The sequence below is a fragment of the Thermobia domestica genome, chromosome 14 (assembly GCF_964235325.1).
Source record: "Thermobia domestica chromosome 14, izTheDome1.hap1.1, whole genome shotgun sequence".
NCBI classification, from domain to species: Eukaryota; Metazoa; Arthropoda; class Insecta; order Zygentoma; family Lepismatidae; genus Thermobia; species Thermobia domestica.
Window position 1 is genome coordinate 147,567,046 of NC_137467.1, and position 14,520 is coordinate 147,581,565.

Here is a 14,520-nt window from a genome sequence, read left to right on the forward strand (position 1 = left end):
GAATCCGTAACGCTACAGGCCCTACATTCATGGTTCGAGTTTTAACATCATCGCAAAGCACCATAGATAGTCTGCTGACTAATGGCGCGTATATATATATATATAACAGGAAGCATCGTGTCGAACCCTCTCGCTCTTCTGACCATTGCCTGTTTGTTGTGAAAAATGTCAGGCTTATAATCAACACACTACCGCCACCTGTACTACCACCAACGTCTGTAGTTACTGCACTGGCGAGCACTTAACACGTGCCTGTCCAAATCTAGAACGGCCACCTACTTGTTCTACTTGTCACGAAGCACATCCGACATATAACTATAAATGCAAAGAAAAACCTGATCCTGAAATAAATCATCCTGAACATGTACTACCATTGCGCACACACAATTATTCCACTGATGCTCCTCCTTCTATGGACTCCCCTATAAATCTTCTTTCTTTTCTCACATTTACCTTACAAAACATTGAACCATTACATCGCTCTCACGTGTTACAGCAAATTACTCATGCAGCGAAAGAGATTTTTCATGTTAATTTCTATGCGACTTATTCAGAACAAAATGTATATTTCTATACCTCTCGCTTGGAAGCCATTGTTTAGCATTGTCTGTTTCATCATGGCTTTAACGTTTATATTTCTTAACATTCGTTCACTTCACGAAAACAAACCTTTAATCGAAGCGTTACTACTAGAGGAAAGAGCCACAGTCTTTATTCTTAATGAAACATTCCTTACTTCATCCATCTCTTGCCAGCTTGCTGGCTACACACTGATCAGCCAGGATAGCTTCCTTCCGTCCCAACGAGCTAATGGGGGAACAGCTGTGGGTTTTATTCATCGTGTCCCATCTCACAGACATCTTTGCAACTTACCTGGTCTTCCTGAGTACCTACTACTCACATTATACTTCCGTAACTTAACCATCACTGTTGCCACCATTTATATCAGACCCGGCCATCCACTACCTACCTCATTTGTTCAGTATATTTCCGATAATTATTAACGATTTATAATCATGGTTGATTTCAACATGGATAGTAGATCAGAGCAAGACAGAACCACATTCCGAAACTTCAGTACAACTCATACGCTTGGTATCATTCATAATTTGCCTAAACATAAAAGACGCATCTCACAAACTACTCCGGACATCGTCATTACTTTAGCTAATTTAGTCCCCCAAATACATATTGATGTTCTTGATGCAGTAGGCAGTGACCATGTTCCAATTAAACTTCAGCTCCATACTACTACTATCAATTCCTCTTATCATTTCCAGCGTACTAGTCTCCGCTTTGACAAAGCAAACTGGGATCAGTATCGAACTCATCTACTGACAGTTATAGAGCTATTAGAGCCACCCACTACAGAAGACGAACTATATGCTTGCATCGACACTATCACCACCACAATTCAGGAGGCAAGTTCTGTATTCATACCAGTTTCTACCTCCACACATACCGGCCTACATTACCTCCGCAATATCTCAAATTCGTTACTTGTTCTCAACAGTTTTATCGAGATTTTCAAAGGACTGGCAATCCTGAATCATTTCGTCATTATCAGCAACTTCAGCGGATGGTCAAAAACTACATATGTGCTTACAAACTACGCTGTTGGGTTAAAATATGTAATTCTCTCTCTTTGATGTCAATCATCCCACGAAGTTTTGGAAACGTTTTAACACTCTTTGTGGAAAGTACACCAAAACTCCTTGCCCACTATTACAAGGGGAATCTCGAACCCAAACAGATACAGACAAAGCCAACGCTTTTGCTGAATTGCTTCAAACAATATTCACACCGAATGAGTCTACGCCTACTTATCGCCATCCAGCAGACACAGTCAATACTTCATCTTCTTCTTTGCAGCCTCACGTACTTCATACTCTTTCACATAATCAACCTCTAACAGAAAAATAACCGTTCAGGACATCACTATTACTGTCCGAAATAAATGTAACTATACACCAGGATTCCATAATATCACTTATCGACATATCAAAGTAAGTTCGCTTCCTTTGCTTACTCTACTTGTCAGCATCTTTACCTTCATCCTTTGAACAGGCTACTATTCTGTCCAATGGAAGACTTCAAAGACGTTAATGTTTCCAAAACCGCATAAACCACCTGAAAGCGTATCATCTTATCGCCCGATACAATTAACCCACACCTTCAGTAGAATCTTAGAACGCATTCTTGTTCGACGTCTACATACATACATCGAAAATCGCCACCTACTTCCCATCCATCAAGCAGGATTTCGATCAGGATATCCCATCAATGATCAACTGCTTCACTTATCCACAATGGTTACACACCATTATAATTCCGTCAAACCATCTTGTACTGTTTGATCTAGAAAAAACGTTTGACAAAGTTTGGCAATTAGCACTTATCTATAAACTAATACAATATCATTTTCCAGTCAGATATATTCGCCTGATTTACAACTTCTTAGTGGGCTGTCTCTCCTATGTTTCCATAAATAACTGTCTATCACACCCTATTTTCTTGCTCTCCGGAGTACCTCAAAGATCGGCCTTGTCGCCACTTCTCTACATTCTCTATGTTGCCGACATGCCCTCATTTCCAGATAAAGTCCATGTTTTTCAATACGCCGACGACACTGCTTTCCTCGCCTTGGGATCCTACAATCGATAAAAACATCTCTACAGACAGCAATTGACAATTACCTCCGTTGGTGTAGTAAATGGCAACTCACAATTAATGCCACGAAAACTCAAGCTATTGTGTTCATTCCATCTAAGAAAACCTCACGAGTTCGTCGAAATCCCAACCGCCTCACGCTTTACGTTAATCATGCACCTATACAGGCTCGCTCAACAGTGACCTACCTGGTAATTACCTTCGACAAACATCTAACATGGAAACCTCATCTTCAAACAATAATCACCAAGGCATACAATAGACTAAATCTCTTAAAAAGGTTAACGGGAACATCATGGGGCTTGAAACCTACTACAGTATTGAATACCTATAAAGCTTTTCTACGACCAACTCTAACATACGGTCACACTGCATGGTTGCTGCTACACGATCCTTGTACGAAAAGCTTCTAGTTCTAGTTCTAGAGAGACAGGCACTACGAATTGCATTCCGAATCAAGTTACCTAGCCCAACAGCAGAGTTATATCACCGTATTGAGTTTCCATCTCTACAATTTCATCTCAAAAAGTTACGTCTCACCTACATGCGCAATCGATATCAAGCACACCATCTGCTACTTCCGACAACTATGCATCATATGGCACCCCATCCATCACCTTTTCGATATTTTCATCCACCGATATCACTACTATATACTCTTTACTGCTATACACTACCTGCTGATAACCTAGATCTGGAGTTACTTGCAGACCATCAAATTCATGACCATCTTCCGCACATCTTTCCATCTTATTTTGCACAATAAATCCATCAACAACTAACATGGGCTCCCATTGTCTTCATCAATGCCTAGAGTAGCCCGTAGGCGAGAAGATAACTTCATTCGTCTACTAACTTTCCCCTGTGTTGTGATGTGATCATGCACCTCGCCTCATCCATCATCCTCATTTCCAAAGCATATAAACGTATATAATGACAACTAAATTGCATGATAATTACTCATTCTCTACGTCCAGACTTAACGTTCATATACATCATGTAATAGCTTTCACACTTACCCTGCCTGATGTTAAGGCCAGCAAAGATCCTTAAGTCTTTCATAATTGGAACAAGATTAAATGAAGTACTCTGAGACCCTCTCAAAATCACCCACATCTACTTTTCCATACTTCAGTTCCCTAAGAGAGGGCGTAACCCTCTAACAGGGTTCTAGCCGGAACGCTTAGTCACAAAAAAATCTCTTTTTACTACTAAATCAAGGAGCCTAACCTCTCTCGTGTTTGTTAATGTGCCAGCTACGATCAAGAGTTGTAATACGCATTTGGGAGCACAGCACACATACGACACTTGGTTGACGGAAATTTTCACTTTCGGAGAGGAACTTGCTTTTTGAAACTCATTCAACTTCATCATCTTTCCTTTCTTTTTCATCTTCTTTTAGGCTTCGGCCTTCGGCTACTTTACCAGGAAGGACTCTGACTACAGAAACGGTCAAGCTCTCCTAGGTCGACATATAGGATTACCACCTACACTTCCGACGAATCCAAGCACTTCCCGCGATCAACCTACATCCATTGGACTCGCCACTTTTCTTCGCCGATAGGAAGCACATCTAGAGATAGGCATCCTTCTACAGAATCTACACAATCTGCTAAAGGTGTTCGATCAAGGTCCCTTATTACATCAATGGATATCGAGGGCAATCCACAGCATACTAATAAAATAACGGGGCTTATAGATCAATCCTGAACAAGTTCAACTTTCGATCCTGTTTATCATTTTCTACTCACATATTATGACACTTCATTCACAAATTCCAAAATGATATTTCTGCAAATAATGAAATACGTTCCTAGGGTACGGGACATTCTAGTCCAAATCGTTTCTACTAGGAATGGCTACATCCATTTTTGAAATCCATAGATCCGAATTTTGTTGAAATTACCGCACGGAATAAACCTTCCTACGAAATTTTCACTAAATTGGCAGATAAGCGTCAAAAGCAGCCTCCACCACCTCTACAACCATTTTTTCTGTCTGTTGTTATTAGAGGGGTCTCAAGTGAACTAACAGATGCAGAAATACACAAGGAACTAGCGCAAGAAGGGATATCAGTTGATAAATGTCTTCGCATTAGAAATAATAATTGTACTACATACATGATCCGCTTTCTTTGTAAGCGACAGGACAGTATTGCCTACTTATTGTGATATGGTGCGAATATCGATAAGAAAATACAGAGTTGAACTATCTAAAACTCAAGGACTGTTACCAACTCGTTGTGAAAAATGTCAGGTTTACAATGATCATACTACCGTTAACTGCTCAAACCCTTCTAAATGCGGATACTGCTCAGGGCTACACGAAACCAACTGCCCAAACTCCAAAGACCACCGAAATCCAACACTTGCAGTGGGCTTCATCCTGCCTACAGTTATCGCTGTAAAGCCAAACCAGCACCAACTGCTGAGCATCCAGAACTAACGGTACTACTAAAAACGGCCGATAAAACAAAAAAAACGGCTCAATCCATATTACCTCCGCTAACCGTCGAAGATTTCCTTCGTTATATCAGTTTGGTGTCACAAAATATATTTCCATTTCAGCGAGCTCATATCAAACACCACATAATCTCTGCTGCAAAATCCATTTTTTACACTAATCTAAATGCAACGTACTCTAGCAATTATGTTCATATTCACGTTGGACCCCTGGAAACTGCTGTTTAAAGCCAAGCATATGTTACTTTACATCATGAGGATTACTTTCCTATTATTTAATATTCGATCCTTTTCACAACATAAGCTGCTACTGGAAACATTATATGAGGAACATATTAATGTATTTGCACTTAACGAAACCGTCTTAAGACCGAACATGTTAGCTCATATTTCTGGTTATCAACTGCAGCGCCACGATTATGCCGATCATATAGCACGTGCTCAAGGCGGAGTTGCAATAGATTATTTTCTCAAATATCCTGTAAGAGCATACAGTCCTCAAGTTTTTGTCGATATGCCGGAATACTTACTTTACTGTATATACTTTCTATCATTAATAGTTAATTTTGCACAATCTATATTCGACCACGCCAACCCATACTATTACACTATTTTTAATACATAGCCAATAACTTTTGTCATATTATAATTATGTCGGATATTAATATCCATAGTCGTAGTGCTCGCGAAAAGGCAAATTTTCGGCAGTTCTTAACTGAATATCTACAGCTGCATCCTCATGTCCTTCCAACTCACACCAGACCAGTCAGTCAGACTACACCAGATGTCGTCATCACATCTATAAATCTAATTAACGACTGCCAACTTGAAGTTCTCGATTCCATCGGAAGCCATCATCATCCAATTAAATTAACATTAACTCGAGGACAACCGCTACAACCGATAATTGACCCGCGAAGTGTTCCTAGATTTGACAAAGCGAATTGGTCTCATTTTCGGCAAGACATCAAACACTCTCTTTCAAGTGTAACAGCACTAGCTACTGAGCCTGAGTTGGCATCGTGTCTTACTACTCTCACTGAGGCAATACGAACCAGTGCTCATTATAATATTCCAACTGTTCAAGTAACTCTCCATAAGCCAAAATTACCACTGACGTATGTCACTCTAATACACAAGGCTCGTCAACATCTCCGTGAATACTATCGAACAGTGAATGATGCCTATCTTCATCAACATCCCCAATGGCAACGAACGGTTCCCAACTATCTTGCTGCATATAAACGTCGCAGTTGGATTAAGACTTGTAATATCTAATCCGAAGAAGCACACCCATCCCGCTATTGGGAGAGGTTTAATCAACTAATTGGCTAGAATACGTCAACAACTTATACTCTCATTGCAGATGGCACTCCTCTCTTCTGAGACGAAGAGAAAGCTAACGCATTTGGTAGTCAGCTACAGACCGTTTTTACTCCAACAACTGCCTCTAAGATCTCTGAACGGATAGACATCTCTTGCATTCCTGCTTTACAACCTTCTGCCGATCATGCTATTGATCTACAATGCCTGACATTGTCATCACCTCTCTAAATCTCTCCACCCATAGCCTCCTTAATGTTCTTCATACAATAGATAGCGATCACGATCCTCTCAAATTTACGCTTCAACGTCAAACTACTTAATCCTCTATCGCAGATGCTCTCTCGTACTTGGTATCGCTTCGATAAAGCAAATTGGACCCATCTCACAGCAGCTATCTGACTCAACATACGGTTCATCTCACATCATCCACTACTGAAAATTAACTCTACGCTACAATGGATGCTATTACCACTAAAATGCTGGAAGCCAGTAAACTTTCTATTCCAATTAGTAAAACCATTCCATACCAACCACGTATACCACTACATTATGTGACTACGATATACCGCTACAGCCAATTCTTCAGATATTACCTTCGCACCGGAAACCTTGAAGCTTTACATCATCATAAACAACTGCAGCGCACACTGCACAACTACATCAAAGCGTACAAACTCAGATGCTGAGTTAGAACCTGCAATAACATATCAAACACCAGTCATCCCAAAAGTTCAACGCTCTATGCAGCATGTCCAGCAACACTCCATACCCTATACTGATCGGAAACTCCGCTGCACCTTGTAACCATACTTATATTACGCTAATTTCGGTATCTTTTTAATTTGAATTAAACCATATATAACCTCAAATTCGAAAATTAGCCTATACGTATGGGTGGGAGAGGAGAACACATCGATCGGTTCCCCCGGTATTAATTTTAGTGGTTTCGTAATTCCACACTGAAATATAGAAAGGATACGTAATCTATTATCGCTACTAATAAGCAATGCTATGAACATAAATCTCTGAATAATAGTAGGATTAGAGTAGGAGTCATGGACAATTTTATTCATGGACTTGGACTGGGTCAGCACAATATGCATAATACCCGCAAAAATAGCAATCTGGATTATGTTATCTCTAACTTAGAACCTCGTCGTATTGTTCTATGCAGAAATCTCTTTCTCGGACCACGATTCCTTGGATGTTTCATTCAATTTCTTCCCCTCCAGTACTACAAACCTGCCCCTTAAAAGTAGGTCACAACTTCTTTGGAAGAAAGCCCCCTGGGTTGACATCTGTCGGGCTATTGAACTCTTTCCTTGGTGTTTGTTGGAGGCAGGATCTGTCGACGAGGCGGTGGACCTATTCACATCTGTTGTCCACTCAACTATAAAGAATTTTGTCCCTGTAAAACCATCAAAATCGAAGAAGTTTCCGGTCTGGTTCGACAATGAGCTGCGTGATCTTCTTAAAAACAAAAAGCTTGCCTGGAATCTATGGAAGTCACATCCGAGTGACTACACATACAAACAATTCGCTAAAATTAGAAGCTTTACGAAGAAGGTACAGCGACGTAAGTACTTTGAATACATGGACTCAATTGGTGATTTTACTGTTAGCAACCCTAAACTATTTTGGACTGTAATTAAATCTCGATCGAAATCTCCCGGCATACCAGCAACAGTTCATGACGAGAATTTTGAAGCTAGTGATGGTCAGAGACCCGACCTTTTTAATAACTACTTCTGTAAAACATTTACCGCCTTTCCCCCTACAACCCATCTTCCCCCTCTCCTCCCCATTTGTACTAACACATTATCAGACCTCTCTACCACCCCGGGTGAGGTTTTGGTTCTCTTGCAGTCGCTTTCTCCACATAGATCTCTTGGGCCCGACAACATTGGCTCTCTCTATCTTAACAAAACTGCTTCAGCTATTTCAGTTCCTTTATCCATCCTATTCAATAGATGCTTCAGAGAAGGATATTATCCCACCAGCTGGAAACTAGCTCATGTGACCCCAATATATAAATCAGGACTTAAAGATCGAGTATCCTCCTATAGGCCAATATCTCTTCTTTCTGTAATATATATTATCTGCGAAAAAATAATCAAAGACAGGCTTCTCAAATTCACGTTGCCTTACATTCACACCTCTCAGCATGGCTTTCTACCGAAAAGCTCAAGTCTCACAAATTTAAGTACTCTTCTTTCCTGTGCAGTTCAATGTATAAGAAACAATACTCAATTAGATGTCATTTATTTTGATCTGTCAAAGGCCTTTGATTCTGTCAGTCACATTCATCTTCTCCACAAGCTTTCCAATAGGTTTAATTTACATGGTAAATTTCTCTCTTTAATTACCAGTTATCTAAAGGGCCGTAAACAGAAAGTTGTTATTTCAGGGGCGACTTCTAACCCCCAACCTGTGATCTCGGGGGTGCCTCAGGGAAGCGTACTAGGGCCCCTGCTATTTGTCCTGTATATGGACGATCTCTACTCTCACCTATCAGTTAATCCTAGTGGCCTCTTGCTTTTTGCTGACGATTGCAAATTATATAGAGAAATATCATGTTTCCATGACACAATTGCCCTACAGGAAGACATAAATTATCTTGTAGACTGGTGTGAAATATGGCAATTGAAACTTAACAGTAAGAAATGTGACGCTATTACAATTACTCTGAAAAAGTCTCCTGTTCCCTCCAAATACCATATTAACGATTCCCCTATAACACATTCTGCCAGTCATAATGATCTTGGTGTCATCTTTGATTCGAAACTCTCGTTCTCTGACCACATCTCCTCAATAGTTAAGAAATCAATGCGTATGCTGGGACTTCTTTACCGATTCACTGAACTACGTACTATGGCATCATTAACAACATTCTATAAAACTCTAATAGCACCCAAGATCGAATACAGCTCTCCCATATGGGCCATGGCCGCACCTACACATCTCTCTAGACTTGAGTCTGTTCTCAATTTCTTTATTGCAATAGTACGTTTTCGTGTTCCCGCACTTCGAATATTACCTAAGGAGGAAATTTTGCGATATCTTAACATCCAGACGCCGGAAGTACGCAGAAATAACTCTGATTTGAAGTTTCTTCATAAGGTTGTAAATGGGAACCTAAAATCAGAAACCCTAATTCAACAACTATCCTTACATGTCCCTTCCCGCAAAACCCGGAATACCCACCTATTCCATCTTGCACGCCCTAGGTTGACAATTATACAGAGGTCTCTTTTTCACCGAGTACCCAACTATTATAATAATCTAACAAGTGAGGTGGACATTTTTTCGAGCTACACGGTGTTTGAAAGAGCAATAAAACGCGTGCTGGCTAAATAATATTACTTGTGCACTCTTTGTTAATACTATTGATGTTATTGTTGTTGTTGTTTATTTTTTAATTCTTTTTCTTTTTTCTTTTTTTCCCGCTTGTTGACACTTCCCTGTGTAAAATGGCACAATTATGCTGTATCTGGGAGTTTGTTCAATAAATAAATAAATAAATAAACAAATAAAATAATACTCGTACAACCAATCTCCTTTAGAAATTCGAACAGTATATTTAAACTTTCAAGAACCCAATAATCAACATATATTTAACAATTCAATAATCAGTATTTCATTATGGTCTTCGTAATAGTTGAAAGAGAATTTCAATAGATTCAATCTTAGACTATTATCCAATTAGCAGCGGAAACTATTTGCCTCAGTACCAGCTAACTTTTTCTAATTAGTCACGCCGATTGGTAATAATGCAGGAACCTAATTCAATTGAAAAAAAGGTAGAAAAGATATAGGCAAAGTGCTTAAAACTAACAAAATGGCAAACGGCCCTTTAAATGTAAGAATAATATAATGAAGGAAGGAAAAGCATGAAACTTACGTACCTCGGTGCCTTATTAAGCCAATCCGTACTATCGAATAGAACAACTAGCCGAGATGAGGTTACAGCACTCGACTTTAAACTTCATGATTACATTCGCATTTTAAACTTTAACAGAATTATACTTTGAATATCACTCGTAGATTATATATAGAATTGAAGAACCTTTTTGATATAATAACTGAATCACAAATTATGATAATAGTAGCGAAATTCAACCATTATACTTCCTCCCTCGAACGTTCCAGCACAACTATGGCCACCTATAGAGATAGCTCATCCGTCGTGTTAGTACGTCCCGCCAGGGGCATAACAAAAAAAAAAGAATATGCAAGAACGAAAAAGCTTTTTCGGTACAATATAATATAAATAATTCCTAGAGACACCTTTTCTATAAATATTTAATAACCAGTGACATAAAATCCATAAAATCTATGGATTATATGTTACACCCTCGCCCCGGCCCACTCGCAAGCAAAAAAAAAAAAAACTTTTTTTGAAAGCGAGCGAATCGAGAAATAATAGAATTACAGATAAGGACATATTGTAGACGATATTGGAAAAATGTTAGTATAGGAAAGAAAAGAACAAACACTCATCCAAACAATCATACTAAAAATTAAAAAAAAATCTCCCTTGATCAACCATACAAAATCATTTATACTAGGAAAAGTTTAGAAAAAGAGAAAATAAATTATCAATCCACATACGTCCATCCGAATTCACCGTGGATCCAACTAGTAAAACTATTTGCAAAAGTTTCAGAAAACATTAATTGTCATTATAACCAGAGACAAATTAGAATCATAAGATCCAAATAATATGTTAATATATAATATCAATTCCTATGGAAAAATTACTTTCAATATATAATTATTTCTTTTTAAGTGCAAAATAAATTCTAATGTAGGTATAATCTCCAAACCGATTCTAATAACATAACACAATACCTGATGAAAATAACATGAATACAAATACATGTATCCGACCTTCAAATTTCATTTCATATCCTCCTTCCAGCAATCCATAAGCATACCAAGAAATCATGGGTTCCCATTACGTTCACAACAAATGGAGACGAAATACAAAACAAGAAGCCGAACAAACATGACTAGATTAGCAGGTGGCCACCCTACATAAATAGAAAATGAAACAGTACGAAAACACCAAAAACAATTTACATACATATAAATATAATTATTTACTAAAAATTTCAATATTACTCCTATATCATTACTCACAGGTCTCTCTATATTAGTAACCCTACAGTGACAAAAATTCATGGTACAGACCTCCTCTCACGAAACCTTTTTACTAACGCCACATGCGTTCTTCTCTCATCTCTCGGATTTTCTTCATTCCGAACGAGTGATGTTTTGTTCGTCAACAGCTTAATGATCTCGAACGGTTCAGCCCATCTTATAGATAATCCTTTATTAATCTTATCTGTCAATGAAGATTTCAGTTGGGATTTTAAAAGAACTTTCTGCCCCACCTGATAATCAGTAGGGACCCTATTTTGGTCATATAACCGTTTACGACGTTGCCACGCTCTCTCCATATTTTGAATAGCACATTGCAAAGTATCGCGATCTGGTTTATTCCGAAATAAAGTATCGATCCTCCATTTCACGTCTAACGGATCATTGACGTTATAATTATATTTCATCTCCATGGGAGAAACACGTGTCTCCTCGTGAATAGAATTATTCAAAGAGAATTCGATCTCTCCCAACATCTTATCCCAGTGTTCCTGTTTATCATGAACATATGTTTTCAAAATATCTTTAATTACTCTTATCGGACGTTCCGCTGAATTCGCCGCTGGAAAATAAGGTGATACCCGACAATCTCTAATCCCCAATCCCGCAAGAAAATCACGAAAAATCTGTGATGTAAAAATTGACGCATTGTCTTGGGAAAGAATATGAATATAACTCTGTCGGTTCATCAATTTACGAAATATTCTAATAAGAAGAGAACTTTTCAATTCCCTGAGAGGCTCTAACATTAACAATTTACTGCATCTATCAACAATTATCAATATATATCGCCCAGCACTACTTCTTAGGAGGGGACCTAGGGTATCATTGTCCCAATGGGAATTAATAATTTTGCTTACCTCAGAGATTAACTCTCCCCGCGGGGTAACATTACTCGCTTTCGCGCGTTGGCATAATTCACACGAAGTAATATAATCATGAACGTCCGTAAAAATCCGATACCACGTGTATTCTCATGGCGATTCTATTGATTGATTTATAAACCCCTAGATGTGACCCCAATAGTGGGTCATTATGGTACAGATCCATAATCATAGGCCTAAGAGCGTTCGGAACATATATCTTAAACGGACGAATATGAGCCTTGGTTTTCTTGCAAAGAATACCATTAACTAATTTGAACGATTTAACTTCCTTGCCTTGCTGCAATTGTTCAATAATCTGTAAACATTCAGGATCCCGCACCTGATGTTCCTTTATGGAAATAGAAGAATTGGGATTATTCCAGAAATTTGTATTCAACAAATTCTTCTTAATTTCTTCCTCGCCTAAAGTGGTATCATAAATATCAAAATTGAAAGGATCATAAATCCGTGAAATCAAATCTGCACCGATATTTTGGACTGATGACAGATGTTTAACATCAAAATTAAAGCATGCTAACCTATACAATAAGCTGCCATACTTTTTCATCCGCCTTACATTGCTCAAGGCGTACGTCAATGCTTGGTTATCAATCAAAAGATCAAATCGATTACGTAAATACAATTTATGTCGTTCAAGAGTTTCTACCACTGCCTGCAACTCAAGATGATACACACTCTTATGAAAATCCGCTGGCTTAAGAGTTCGCGAATAGAAATTCACAGGCCTAATATTTCCGGCACTATCCATTTGTTCGACGACCCCGCTAAGGGCCCGGGTGCTTGCATCCGTCCGCACTATGAACTTCCGGTCTAATTCCTATAACTTTAAGAAAATCTGAGTCTCAAACAACTCCTTTATTTTGTCTAAAGCGGCCTGCTGCTCCGATTTCCAAGCAAATTTTGTCCGTATACTGCGCAACTTATCTATAGGATACATGATTTCATTAAACCCTTCAACAAACTTCCATTAAAATTGGAGAAATGCTGCCAAAGATATTAAGTCTTTTCGATTTTTTGGTGGGGGTAAATTTCGTATAACATCAATTCTTTTAGGATCCATTTCCAGGTTTCCATTTGAAATCACAAATCCTAAATAATTTATCTTAGTTTGAAACAATAGACTTTTAGTTGGTGATATTGTAATCCCATTATTACGGAAAATAGTAAGTATCTTCTTTAGCAAAACTTTATGTTCTACATTTTTACTAAAAATAATTATATCATCACAGTAATATTCAATTCCTTCATCCTTCAACTCATACAATAACTTATTAAGTACTTCCATTAAAGCATAACTACCCATTGTTAATCCAAAAGGTAACTTTCGGTACATATAATTACCGCGATGAGTTACAAAAGAAGTATATTTTATGGAACGTTCTGACAATAATAATTGTGAATACGCTGAAGACATATCGACCACGGAAAATACTTTTCCTTTGTTCAAAGCCGAAAGAACGTCCTCCATAATAAGAGAAGGCTGAGAAACAATATTTAACCTCTTTTTCAATTTAGAATAATCCATTACAAGTCTCTTATTTCCCGTCTTTTTATCCACCAAGAAGGCAGGAAATGCCCATGGACTCGTTGATTTTTCTATTATGTTATCTTTTAATAAATTATCCAAAACCTTATCAAGCTCTTTCTGGTTTTGGCGAGGCAAAGGATAAGGTTTTAACCGTATTGGTGATTCATCGTTTACATGAATATGTAAAGTATAGTTATGTACTGTGCCTACCTTTTCAGTAAAATCATCGGAGTACGAAGCATATAACTGTTCTACATAATGTTGAAGATCTCCCTCCGGATTGTCCAAATGAGGATCTACAGCAGGTGGCTCTCCTTTTGCGTAGGCCAGGGTACCATCAGTAGACAAAAACGACTCTTCGGTTACCATCCTCTGATGACTGGACTCCTGGCTCGATCCCGCGACCAGGGACCGACTCGCTGAACTCGTACTATTAACCAAGGCATGAACCACTGGACTATCGTTTCTCAGAATCACACCACGA

The 14,520-nt window shown here is 38.5% G+C and overlaps 2 protein-coding genes across 2 annotated transcripts; both read right to left on the reverse strand.

Annotated features, from left to right (window-relative positions):
* Window positions 1–11,638: 11,638 nt before the first annotated feature.
* On the reverse strand, window positions 11,639–12,370 carry LOC145670036 (uncharacterized). Its single transcript, XM_081738381.1, has one exon. It carries the CDS (start codon window positions 12,368–12,370, stop codon window positions 11,639–11,641), a length of 732 nt encoding a protein of 243 aa, XP_081594507.1.
* A 187-nt stretch (window positions 12,371–12,557) lies between these two features.
* Window positions 12,558–13,256, reverse strand: LOC145670037 (uncharacterized). The gene has a single exon (XM_081738382.1). The coding sequence runs from the start codon at window positions 13,254–13,256 to the stop codon at window positions 12,558–12,560; it is 699 nt and encodes a 232-aa protein (XP_081594508.1).
* Between the last annotated feature and the right edge of the window lie 1,264 nt (window positions 13,257–14,520).